The 14,121-nt window shown below is 35.7% G+C and overlaps 1 protein-coding gene across 1 annotated transcript; it reads left to right on the top strand.

The window, feature by feature from the left end:
- The first annotated feature begins 10,665 nt into the window (after positions 1-10,665).
- On the top strand, positions 10,666-11,172 carry LOC107791347 (uncharacterized). Its single transcript, XM_016613390.1, has 2 exons — positions 10,666-10,827; positions 10,891-11,172. Exons 1-2 carry the CDS (start codon positions 10,666-10,668, stop codon positions 11,170-11,172), a joined length of 444 nt encoding a protein of 147 aa, XP_016468876.1.
- Positions 11,173-14,121: the final 2,949 nt, after the last annotated feature.

Below are 14,121 nucleotides of genomic sequence, written 5' to 3' on the forward strand. Positions count from 1 at the left end.
TTGGAAATTTAAACCAAGTGTGAGGGTTATGGTAATATCGCTGATTTGAAAATTTATGCCTGAAGGGCACTCGATTTATTGGATTGTGGACTGTGGAGGTTTACTCTAGTTATGATGGTTGTTCTTCTGAGTCATGGGAAAGAGGGATTATTATGGACCCTTGAAAGGTTATTATCCTAGTACGGTGCGATCAAAATCGTCTTGAGGTCGGTGGGTGGATTTAAATATGAATATGGGCTCTATATCGGGCCAGATGTGTTCAGTTCAGCATAGCACTCCTTATGGAGGAGTATTCGAGCGTGGGATGTTGTTTCGTCGTCGGCTATTTCATGAAGTGTTATACTGTGTCGTGTAAGTTGTGAACGGCTTGTTAATTTTCTTATATGTTGAAGTTCCGCGTAGCAACGGTGTTATGTGAACAGGATAGCTCTTGAGTTTCAGAACATATATTGCTCCTCAGTTGTGCTTGAGTTTGTGAGCTTATGGCACTATATGTCTCCCCAGAGATGATATTATGTACTTAGTGTGCTTGTGACCGATATTCGGTATTTTTTAAGTAATGAGCAATTTAGCTCGGTGTGTATCTCTTTGTGTGAATGTTATGTGCAGAACAGGTGGCACGCTACCACGGGCATGTTATTTGGATCGAGTTGCACACCGCAACAGTATGATGTTGAGTACAGTTTTCTGTATACTAATTTTTTTGTGTTTTGTTTTCCATTTTCTGAGAAAAGTCCATATTAGTAGCGTGAGTTGAGTAGTCCCTTCCACGGTTCGTTTTCCTTATGTATCACATTCGAGTTGATAGCTTATTGGCACATTGTGGCATCATATGAGACTTTTGGTCATGTCAGGGGTGGCTTGATGCCTGAGCAGTTTGTACTGGGTGAGACAAGATTATTGGATCTAGGATCAGTGCGATCGGACTATATGAAGTATATTAAAGAGCAAATACCATTAGGTGGTTCAGAATGAGGTAATGGTTCTTGTCAGGAGTATAGCCTCAATGATTTGTTGACTCGGCATTTGGTTATGAATTTCTACACGTCTCTTCCGTTGTGGCAGTATTGTAAGAGTTGGAACAACACTTATACATGTCATGTGAGCATCAGATTCGGGGAGTGTCGGTTATTATGATCAGAGAATGTTATTATGGTCATGTGGATGATGTGGTGCATGGTGAGAATTCGGCAAAGGTATGCAGTCATGTATCGGTGCATCGTGTGGTGATTGATACGGTGTTTGTAGGTTGGCAGCGGGTCTGGCAGAGAATTTTGGGAGTTAAAATTTGGGTTCTAAGCTTATGTGCTTGAATAAAAGAGAATATCTTCAGATTTGATCGAGCTAATGTACTCAACTGAGTGGTAAAAGCACGGGTAGGTGCACAAGGTGTTTAACAGCGATTTCAGACAACTCCAGCGCAGTTCTTAGCATGTTCGAGGAAGAATGTATGTTTTAAGTGGGGGAGAATGTAACGACCCGACCGATTGTTTTGAGCTCTAGCGCATCGTTTGGTAGTTTGAGGCCATAAGCAGCCTCACTTCAGGCAGTATGACTTGTAGATATGGTCGGAACTGAATTCCGGGAAGTTTGGAGTTTATTTGGAAAGAAAATTATCATTTCAAAAGCTTGAAGTTGGAAGAATTGACTAAGATTAGATTTTTGATTAAACGACCTTGGAATCGGGATTTTAAGGTTCTGGTAGGTTCATAATATTATTTTGGACTTGGGCGTATGTCCGGATCGGGTTTTGTATGACCCAGAAGCATTTCGGTGCCTATTGTGGAAGCTAACATTTTGGAAAAATTTCATAAGTTTGGGTTAAAGTGCATTTCAGTGTTATCAATGTCCGTTTGGGATTCCGAGTCTGGGAATAGCTCCGTACGGTGATTCTAGTATTGGGAGCGCAATCGGAAGTGGATTTGGCGGTCCGTGGGTCATTTCGGAGTCATTTGGCCAAAGTTAGAAATTTGAAAGTTTTTCGGAAGTTTGACTGGAAGTGGACTTTTTGATATTGGGGTCGGATTCCGATTCCGGTAGTTGGAGTAGGTCCATAATGTCAAATATGACTTGTGTGCAAATTTTGAGGTCAATCGGATGTGATTTGATAGGTTCCGGCGTCGGACGTAGAAGTTTGAAGTTATAAAGTTCATAAAGCTCGAATTGGGGTGTGATTCATGATTTCGGCGATGTTTGATGTGATTTGAGGCCTCGAGCAGGTCTGTGTTATATTATGGGACTGGTTGGTGTATTTGGACAGGGTCTTGGGGGCCTCGGGTGGATTCCGGGTGATTAACGGATCGAATTGCAGTTGGGAGAAAAAGCTGAAGCCTGGTGTCATTTGGTGTAACCGCACCTGCGAGGTCTTGGCCGCAGGTATGGAGCCGCAAAAGCGGCCTTGGTGCCGCAAAAGCGGGAGTGGCTGGGCTAGGCTGAGACTGCAGATGTGGTATCTTTCCGCAGAAGCGGGACCGCACCTACGGAAGGAAGGGCGCATATGCAGAAGTTGAGGGCCTGGAGGAGGACCGCAGAAGCGGATTGTGGGTTGCACCTGCGGAACCGTAGAAGCGGTCAAGTGACCGCAGGTGCAGAAATGTTTGAGGCAATCAGGTTCTTTTAAATGGGGGGTTGGGTTCATTTCAATCCCATTTCTTCCATTGGAGCCGATTTTGGAGCAACTTTGAGGTATCATTTTCACCACCAAGCATGAGGTAAGTGGTTTATGTTAGTTTTGAGTTAAATACATTAATTTTGTATAGTAGCATGAAAATTGGTAGAAACTTGGGTTGAGGGGAAACCTAGAAAATTGGTACTTTCAGATTTTGACCACGATTTTGGTCATGAAATCAAGAGTAAATTACATATTTGAGTTCGTGAGGTTATGGGTAAACTTTATCTTCGAAAAATTTCAGAATCTGGGCATATGGGCCCGAGGGTATTTTTGTCAACTTTTCAATCGGGGTTAGGGACTGTTATAAATTGGATTATTATGAGTAATTAAACATGTATTAATGGGTTTACATAATTATTGGCTAGCTTTGGAGCGTTGTGCATCAATTTGAGTCTTCGGAAGGGCGTGGAATGCCGGCTATAGAACTTCGGAGCGAGGTGAGTCTCCTTTCTAACCTTGTAAGAGGGAATTGTCCCCATAGGTGAATTAATTGGATATGTGCTCCTATTTATGAAGGCTACGTACACACGAGGTGATGAGAGTCCGTGTATAGCTACTATTATGCTTAAGTCCGGGTAGTCTCGGGCACAAAATCATGCTTTACTTGTAATATTTGCAACCTTGTTGTCAACTTAAAAATACTTAGAACATATCGAACGTATAAATAAATTTCTAAAAAGGCTAGACATCATTTCTCGACTTTTAAAAGAGAAGCTTGCCTTTTTCTGAATAATTGCTCCTTGATTAATTCTTGATTTGACTGTTTGAATGTGTTTATCTATTGTGGAATGGGTCGAACGTCTCAGTAGATTAAATAGATGCATCTATGGTTCGCGCCATTCGACCTTCTGGCAGTGCACGATTTAAATATTTGTTGGATCGGGCTATACGACCTCGGCATGACTTGCGCGTGCTTGTATTGCTTGCCTTGAAATTTATTAACGTTGGCAATTGTTTCTCCCTTGCTTGAGATAAATGTATAAATGACGAAAATGAATTTGGGAATTTCCTATAAAAGAAAGAATTGTTTACTTGCCTCATGTTATTGAGTTACAGCCTTTTTTTATGAAAATCCTCGATTTACTATATTATTGGTATATTATTATTGGACCACTAGTAAGTGTAGAAGTCGACCTCTCGTCTCTACTTCTTCGAGATTAGACGGGATACTTACTGAGTACACGTTGTTTTTGTACTCATGCTACATCTTGTTGTGCATTTTTGTTACACAAGCACATGTACCTCTAGCGGCCTAATGGGCATAGCAGCATGGATGATACGGAGACTTAGGTGAGCTGCATCTCTCAAGGCGACCCGCAGCCGGCATAGTCTCTTTCAGTGTATAGTATTTACCTTCTGTCCAATTTGTATCCCGGACAGTTATTATACTTCATTTGATTTCCTAGAAATAGCTCATGCACTTTTGACACCGGGTTCTGGGGTGATTATGGGATTATCAAATATTAAGTTTGTTAAAAACATCATCTTGTTTCAATAAATTTCATTATTTATGGTTTATTATATCAAAGGAATGGTTTCAATAAATACTAAAATGGAAATTTAATTAACTTCTAGGTGTTGGCTTGCCTGACAGTGGTGTCCGGCGCCATCGCGACCCTTAGAGGATTTTGGGTCGTGACACTATAACAACAACATGTAATATTATAATAATATACTATTTGCAAAATTATCCATCTACAAAAATCTTACTAAAAATTACGTAATTTTATTATTTCTCACTATTGTTGCTAGTCATTTATTATCATAATGAAGAAGCACTAGTACTTTGCTAATACTACTTCGGCTGAGCTATTAAACTCTTAAATGCCCTTCAAGTAAAAGCTACTATCAAATACCATTTGGCTAAAGTTTAGACGAAAATCTTTATCAATTCAAGGGTTGTCGTTACTAGGAGACTGAATCCACGAATGAAGCAACAATTGTAGATATCTCCCATCAAATTTAAAAGAATTTAATTTTTAATTATAATTATGTTTAGAGTTTAAATTTTTGTACATATAACTAGTTATGAATTTACTAATAACTTATTAGCTTTTCTTTTTTAATTAGTGAAATATGAATAACTTTTTATATTTTAATATTTTTTTGTCTTTTAACAATTTGATTTAATAATTGATATGTGTAATAAAAATTTTAATCATGAGTTATCCTTGTTAGCAAACGTTTTAATCTTGTGGTATCTTTTGGTAATATAATAAAGCTAAAGTGTAAATAAATTACCAACAATATATTTTTTAAGGTTAGTAAAAATATTTTTGTTACTCATAAAATACTTACTTACCCAAAAATCAACTTTTTGGGTTTTTATTATTTTTTAAAGTTGAACCGAAAAAGTGGCGGTAAGTTTGCTTCCTTTTTTTATGTTTCCCCGGATCCCCGGGAGAATTTTAAAAATAGTCAGATTTACAACTGGTCGTTTAAAAATAGTCCAATTTTAAAAGTAATCGAAATTTAACCATTTTTCATGTAAAGATAAATCTGAGCGAAAATACTGTTCAAAGCCCAAAAAATACGTCAGTATATTATACTGGAGTTTCAGCATAAGTATGCTTGAACTCTAGCATATTATACTGGAGTTTCAGGATAAGTATGCTGGAACTCCAGCATAATATGATGGAGTTCCAGTATAAGTACATTAGAACTCCACCATAATATACTGGAGTTCCAGCAAGTATAATTGTCCAGTATAATATACTGGAGTTTGGAGCATCGGTGCTCCAGTATATTATACTGGAGTCAGCAAAGTATATAGGTCCAGCATAATATGCTGGAGTTCATACATAGGTGCACCAAACTCCAGTATATTATGCTGGACCGGTCTCTGTTGCAGCAAAATAATGGCTATTTTTTATTGACTTCGTAAACGTTGGCTATTTTTAAATAACCAGTCCGAAAACTGGCTATATCGTGCTATTTTTACCAGATCCCCTCCTTTTAATTTCTATACTGTGCTGCCGCCTCCATCCCCTCTATAGTCCCATCCCCTTCGTCTCCCCCGTCTCCTCTATTTCTTTTGTATAATCTTCACACCTCCCCCCTTCTTCTTTTTTTCCTCTCTCACACCCACAATTCAAAATGTTTGATTTTCTTTATTGGATCTCACTGTGTTTATGTAGTAGTAGTGGTTTCTTTTTCAGTTTTATGAAATACATTTAAAGATATTTTGTTCATGTTTCTGGAATTCTTGAGAGGTTAAGTATTCAAAATTTGACATTTCTTATTCTTAATTCTTGTGGTTATTTTGCACCCAAAGAGGAGTTGAAAATATCTGTTGTGTAACATCGAGTAAGTCGTTTATACACCAGTACTTATTTCTTATTCTATTGTTTGCTTCACTAATTAATATATATATTTTTATGATTAACGTTTAATTATTTGTTTCTGAATCGTGATATTAAAAGTATGACTAAAATTATGACTCTTTTTTCACAGGTACATGAATGTGAAAATTCTCCAGGGGTAAATTTATTAGCCAAAGTGATTACATTATAAATATTCTTGTATTTCGATTAGACTTTCATTTCGCATAGATTTTATTTTATTTATGTATTTTAATTTATGGAGTTTGTAATGAGATATTATCTCAAATATAGTACTCACTCTGTTCAAATTTATGTGAACTTGTTTGATTGGGCACGGAGTGTAAGAAAAAATAAAGATTTTTGAATTTTTGGTCTTAAACAAGTCATAAAGGGATCCAGAGTATTTATGTGATTATAAATGTTTCTTATTAAGGGTAGAATTGTAAGTTGAAACTAAATTATTTCCAAATTTAGAAAGGGGTCATTCTTTTTGGATCGGACCAAAAAGGGAATAGGTTCGTATAAATTGAAATGGAGTGAGTATTAATTTTTTAGAATTATATGATCATGGATGAAATTTTTTAGGACTGTTTTGGTTGTTTTAAACTCTAGTTGGTAGTATTATTGAAAACCAATCGAAAATCTTTTTTTTTGTCCAGAAATTCAAAATTTCGATCGAATTCAGTCGGAAATTATGAATTTAAATTTATTTATTTAAATAAACTAAAAATTTATTACAGTTTACAAATAATTATATATTTAAATAAAATTATTATTTATTTAAAATTCCTACCGATTTCGATCGGTATTTGAAAATTAAATAAAAAAATTTAATTAATACCGACCGATTTTGGCCGGTAAATGAAGTTTGACAGTCAGTCAACATTTGAATAAATCAACCGATTTTGGCCGGAAAATTTCGACCGATTTCAATCGCAACACGTTAGCGACCATTATTTTTTCGACTAATTAAAAGCGGTCAGAAATCCATTGCTTTTTTTAATTTTTGACCGATTTCGGTCGATTTTTGTGAATGAATTTAACTAGTTTTTTTTAGTAGTATCGGTCCATGGGTGGGAATGTCTTTTTACCAGTTGGAGACTTAGTCGCCATAGGTGAACCAATGCTCAAGACTCAGGAGGAGAGAAAATCATTAGCTGGAGGTTAATATATACCTAAACTCAGGAGGAAAGAAAATTATCAGTTGGAGGTTAATATATACCTGATTTGTATGTGAAACTTTTACCTCTATAAGCAATTGTACAGCAATCTTTTAACTACTTGAACCAAGAAAATAGTCCATGAGAAGAAAATAATTAAATGGTTAAGGAATCCTCATAAAAAATATGGATTAAAGGGAAACATCAAAAAATGACTACTACATGCTAAAACCAAAATCGTAAATTCACACCTTTGAAATGTGGTGCTTGTTAGGTGTTTGTCCTATTTTTTTTTATCATTTTAGTTTTATTATCTTTTGAAGGAAATGGTTACATGTTTATCATAATTGAGTTTTTCTTTTTTAGAATGAAATTATAAATTTCTCATATTTGGCTAGTTTCTTTTCTTGGAGGAAAATGTTTGGATTTCTGTAAATTGAGGATTATTCCTTCTCATTCAGCAACATCCATAATGTAGCCATAAGGGGTTTGAGAGTCTTGTTTAGGGGGGAGAACTTTACGGGACAAGTGTTAGTGTGCCGCTTGTGTTTGCCTCTTTGTGAGGTTGTTCTCTCGATATTTTGTACTCTCTTTTTATAGTGAATTGCTCATCTCCGGCCGTGGATGTAGGTCAATTGACTGAACCATATTAAATATTTGTGTCTCTTTTGGTATATTTCTCTTTTGTTGTCTGACTTATCGTCATTCAAGGTTTGCTTTGTTAGCTTCCGCATGATACCTGATTATTTTGGTCCAAACAAGTGGTATCAGAGCAAGGATTAAGATAGATTCATATTGGCAGGTTTCTTCTAGTTGCAACCTATTTAACGGTAATTATAATTTTTGTATGAGAGATTTGACCGGGGTGCTACACATGTTAACAAAAACTTTATGGTGGAGATTTGGAGATGAGACATGTTGAAGGTTAAGTGAAGAAGGTGAATCAAGTTTATTTTGTCAGAAAATTCAAGCTAGGAAGGAGAATTGTTAGATCCTGATTTTCTTACCATATTTAATTTTTCTATCTATTGAAGGAAAGGGCAACACATTTACCATAATTGGATTTTTCTTTTTAGAAGAAAATTATAAATCCCTCATATTTGGCTAGTCCCTTTTCTGGAGGAAAATATTTGTACTTCCATAAATTAAGGATCATTTATTCTCATTCAGTAGCATTCATAATGTAGTCATATGGGGTTTGAGAGTCTTGTTTAAGGGGAGAATTTCGGGATAAGTATTAGTCTGCCACTTATGTTTGTGTTACGACCCGGATTTCCCACTCTTGGGAGTCATGATGACGCCTACTCGTGAAAGCTACGCAAGCCAACTATTAGGGTTCTACACAGCAACAATCAATCCCAAACAGTTATAAATAGAAACTAACGTTAAACAGGTGATAAATGCGGAAGAGTTATAACATGATCAAATAATCTCATACAAGTCTACCCTCAGATCTGGTGTCACAACTTCACGAACATCTACAAATTACTATAAATACTAGTCTGAAAAGGGAATACAACTACTCTCGAAAAGAAAAGAGACAACAGAAAGCTAAAATAGGGAAGGGGGACTTCAGGCTCTGCGGACGCCAGCAGATCTACCTTGGTCTCCCTGGACTGAAGGCAGCTACCTGAGCTACTCACCGGGTCCGGTACCGAAATCTGCACAAAAGAGTGCAAAGTGTAGTATCAGTACAACCGGCCCCATGTACTAGTAAGTGTCGAGCCTAACCTCGGCAAAGTAGTGACGATGCTAGAACATGACAACCATATCAACCCGTGCAGTTAAATCATATACAAGCAGAATCATAATAACTCTATCAGACAGCAAAATCATATCAGTTATCTTGAATGGGAGTTAATTTTGATGATGAGATACAAGGGATTTGGGTTCTTAATACTCTATCAGACTCTTGGAAAACCTTTCGTGTTTCTTTGACTAATTAAGTTTCTAGTGGTAAGGTGACCATGGAATATGCCAAGAGTGGTGTGTTGAACAAGGAGGTAAGGAGAAAATCTCAGGGTTCTTCCTAACAAGAAGATGTTTTGATTACAGAAGACCGTAGGAGAGATAGAACGAACAAGAGGTTCGAGGAATAGAGGCAAAAGCAGAAATAAGTCAATGTCCAAAAACCGTAATATTACATGCAACCACTATGGCAAGAAAGTACATATCAAAAGGTTTTGCCACAAGTTGAAGCAAGACATTAGAGAAGGAAAGAAAGTTGAAAATAACGAGAACAATATTTCTGCTATTGTTCGAGATGACCTTCTTTTTGCTTTTGATAAAAAAGTTTGCTAATTTTACACCTCAAAAGGATGAGACTATTTAAGCGAAAAATATATGAATTATTCAAACATGTTACCTCAATGCCAAGTCTAGTAACATATTCCACCTCCCTTGCATGGGTCATTGTAATCTATAAGATAAGGAAATAACTATAAGACTGATAAGTTATGCGTTTTTTGTTTTGATGATTTGACAAACTTCACGAGATAATCAGATAAGAAACTTAATGCAATTAGTTACCTTGCATTCAGAATAACTAGATGTCTGGTTCATTCTCAACGAAATCATATAAGAGAACAGCAGAGGGAACAAATATGGATTAGTTCCCCTGGTCATCGTACAGTCAACTTTACAACTGTAAAAGTTGTTGCACTGTACCGTCTGGCAATAGTACAGCAGCACAGTTGTAGCTTGCTAAGGCCAAACTAAAGGACATTTTATTGCGTCATCCTTGATGACATCACACACACATATATCAACATGAGGCAAGGGATTTCATCTCGCTAACACTTGCAAATCAAAAAGAATAAAATCTCTCAAGTGCTAGCCACCACCTCTCTCAAGAATAAAGTTGTTGCAACCTCAAGGACCAGATCCAAAGATTGAAGATATCTTAAGTTCTTAGGTTTGTTGAGTCTTTTTTTATTTTGTCTTCATTTGTAATCCGACACTACTTTCAAGAAGTGTCTTTGTATGACATATTTAAACCACTGTTTGGTTTAGTTTCTTAACTAGAGTTAGTCAAAGTTTGTTGCTTTGCAATAGAGGGCTTGGAATATAGTTATTATAAGGGGTGAGGGATTAATAGTTTAATTCTTAGATTGTAATATGTTGTAATCTGAAGTTTTCTCTATTTAGTGGAGTTGAAATCCTACTAGGGTAGATCGTGGTTTTTAATCCCTTGAGCAAGGAGTATTCCACATAAATATCGTGTGTTCTTTATTTACTGCCGATTTACTGTGGGAATAGAGAGAGAACCTGGTTTCCTATGCTGTTTGGTTTTACAGTCTGTTGCTTACCATGGGAACTGATAGATAACCTGGTTCTCTATACAGTTTATTGGATTCTTAATTTCTATCAATTGGTATCAGAGCAGGTTCTTTTTAAAAGGTTAACACCTAAAAAAGATCTACATGGCTGTTCCACAAACTTCGAGGAAGGACAATCAACGTATAGACCACCAAGATTCAACAGCCAATATAATGGTTGGTGAAAAATAAGAATGCATGACTTCATCTTGGCTGAGGACTTAAAGTTGTGGGATGAAATCTGTGATGGACCTTTTGTTCCCATAAAAACTGTTGGTGAGGGAACAGTTACAGTCCCAAAAACAAGAAAAGATTACATGAATGCTAATAGAAAGGCTATTGAGAAGAATTTCAAGGCAAAGTAGATTCTTGTTTGTGGCAAAGGACCAGATGAATACAACCGCATCTCAACTTGTCAGTCTGCTAAGGAGATCTGGGAAGCTCTCCAAACTGCCCATGAGGGAACTACTCAGGTTAAGCAGTCCAAAACCGATATGCTTACTACTGAGTATGAGCTTTTCAAGATGAAGGAGGATGAGTCTATTCAAGATATGCACACACGTTTCATCTCCATTATCAATGAGCTTCACTCCCTTGGAGAAGTCATCCCAAGAAATAAGCTAGTCCGAAAAATACTCAATGTTTTACCAGGTTCCTCGGAAAGTAAAGTGAATGTTATCACTGAAACCAAGAATCTATAAAAGTTGACCATTGATGAACTCATTGGAAATCTCAAAACTTATGAGATGAAGAGAAAGAAAGATCTTGAAAGAAGAGACCCCAAGAAGGAGAAGAACCTAGTTCTCAAAGCTGCCCACAGTGACTCAAGTAATGATGAATCTGACATGACGTATCTCACTCAAAGATTTCAAAAGATGATCCGTAAAAATGGTGTCCCAAAGAAAGGAAGTTCTAACAAGAACTTCAATAGAAATGATTGTTATTATAAGTGTGGAAAGCTTGGACACTTCATTCAAGACTATCCTCTTTATAAGCAGTATCATTACAAAACCAACACTGAAAAGGTGGCTAAGAGGATCCAGGTCCTTGACAGAAAGTTCAAAAGAAGAGATGCTGCTGACAACATGGTAAAGCAAGCCCTGGCTGACTGGGGAGATTCCTCCAGTGAATCTGAAGGTGAGGATGACCAAGAAGATGCATCTATGATAGTTATTGATAATGAGTCTTCAGAATATGAGTCAATCTTTGCACTCATGGCTAAATCTGATGATGACGAGGACAAGGAGGAAGATAAGGTAAATTTTCTTGATGTTCAAAAAATTTAAAAACTTACTCTAAGAAAAAATTGACGTTCTTAGCAAATGTGTTGATTGATGCCCCATCATTGCCTCATTAATAATAACAGTGTGATCTATTCGCCAAGATTGGCCCCTACATATATTCTTTAGGATAAATGAACACAATATCATTATGAAATGTCTAAGATCAACGGCTTGTTCTCTATATACTTCTAAAATTTATTCTGAAATACCTGAATTAGCACCTAATCCAACTACTGAAATAACTAAATAAATAACAGAAGAAAACAAAACAAAAAAAGAAGAAGCAGAAGAATAGATAAATTGTCGACAGGAACTCGATATTGTTGGCTAATAGAGAGATTATTATTCCACAATGACTAAACATGATGATTTGAGTTGAGCTTAATAAAAGAAGCGAGGATTCATATCACCCACTCCGACTTATTTGAGACTGAGGGACATATATAATTATTGTTGTTAACTAAACATAAAACACATCATAAGTATTTCCACTCCACTCCTATATAATATGTGATTATTGTACGTTGGGATGACCTCAACCAAAAAAGCTAACTCATGCGGTAAAATATTGCCAAAAACCCCCATAGAATACCAACTCCACACCCCACAAATTATGTGAAACAACTTAATAATTTCCACTATCAACAAAGCTGCTAATACTGCAGCCTCACCTTCTACCTCAATTGCATTCACTGACTCTGTGTCCAACCAAATAAGCAAATGACTAAGGAAATAACATTTTTAGGTAACATCATATTTTCAAAGCAAACTATTTTTCGTAACAATAATTTATATACATACTGAGCAAGTCATTATTGTACTGTACCTACCATTTAGGTGGTCTGCAGATTGTCGCATGTGATAATGAGCGACGTTTTGTAACCAAAGAATAATAAGACCCCATTAAATTTTATTTGCATTGGACTTTGTTGATATTAAAACAGATAAAAGGGGAAGAGGAAATAGGTCAGCTAAAAGGTGGTAGACATAGCCATGAGAAAATTCCCCTCAGAAAATTTTACAACAAAAACAAAACACAAGACAAAGGATCGGAATCTGTAATTTTGCACTCCAAAAAGCTAAAAGCCTTTTATTTATTTTTTCCCTTGATTCTTTCGTTGTTGTACAAAGATTGGGATGTCCTATGTTGGATAATGTTGTGTATTAGGATTGTGAATAATGTGACCTTTGAGATAAAAATATCTATTTTGCAGCAATATGAAAGGGAAATGAAACTTTCTGCTTTGCTCTTTTCCTATCCCATTCGGCTAATGGATGTGCATATTACCTCATTAAGTTATTGGATATATTTATAAAGTCCCATGAAAGAGAAACAAAAGTTGTGTACGTAGTTTGGCTCGTTATAAATTATAATCATTAATCCTATTAGGCTAATGGATGTGCATTTTACGCAAATTATAGGGGCTTTTTGGTACTTGTGAACTCCAATGATTATGCTTGGTAGGGGTGTCAATGGATATTCGAAAATCGATTAAATTCAAACTGTACCGCACCAAATCGATTTTTAGGTTTCTTTTTAAGAAACCGTAGGTTTTTATATAAATCTATAACCGCACCGATAATTAGGGTAGGTTTTTTATTTTATAAAAATAAATCGAATAAATTTTACATGTAGAAAATATATTTATTTAGTAAGTTCAAAAATAATAATGCATTAAATTTTCTTTGAGCCTTGGAATTATGAAAACTATTACAAGCCAACAAGTAATTAAACTCAAAATACTAATTCCTAAAACTTATTATGCTACGTCTACTTAAACTAAGTTATTTCAAGTATCTTCATTAGCAAAACACAAAGTATTCTAGCGATTATGAGTAGCAAACTACAATGCATTGAATATGTTTCCTTTCATATAATTTAGATTTATCTTTTTGAATATTTAATCTTCTATAGACTTTATTCTTGAGTCCCAACTTGGTATATCTTTCAACTCGTGTGATTAATATTTTTTTTTTGCCTTTGTTTGATTTCTTTTACGCTGTTGTAGAATAGTTGATGGATCTATACTCTAGCCATCTTTTTTTTTAATTCATCATCTTTTAAACAGTAAAAATGTCTAGAGAGTTTTGGTAAGTCCTATAAAAGAACGTATGTTATTGCAATTCTACTTCAGCTGCTGAATTTTACATGATATTAAAAAAAATACCAAAAATTAACTGAACCATACCGATACCGAAGAGAAACCGACATGATTGAGACGGTTTCGAAAAATCTAATTTTGGTTATACATAATAGAATAACCGAAAAATTAGTATAATACAAATTTTATAAAATAATCGGCTGAACCAAATCATTGACACCCCTAATGCTTGGTGGAAGTTCCAAGTTGTACAAACAATTCAACT

This window comes from Nicotiana tabacum, chromosome 11 (assembly GCF_000715075.1).
Source record: "Nicotiana tabacum cultivar K326 chromosome 11, ASM71507v2, whole genome shotgun sequence".
Taxonomy (NCBI): domain Eukaryota; kingdom Viridiplantae; phylum Streptophyta; class Magnoliopsida; order Solanales; family Solanaceae; genus Nicotiana; species Nicotiana tabacum.

Coding starts and splice junctions, on each gene's coding strand:
- LOC107791347 (XM_016613390.1), top strand. CDS start 10,666: ATGCATGACTTCATCTTGGCTGAGGACTTAAAGTTGTGGGATGAAATC. Junction 10,828..10,890: donor CTATTGAGAAGAATTTCAAG/GCAAAGTAGATT, acceptor TCAACTTGTCAG/TCTGCTAAGGAGATCTGGGA.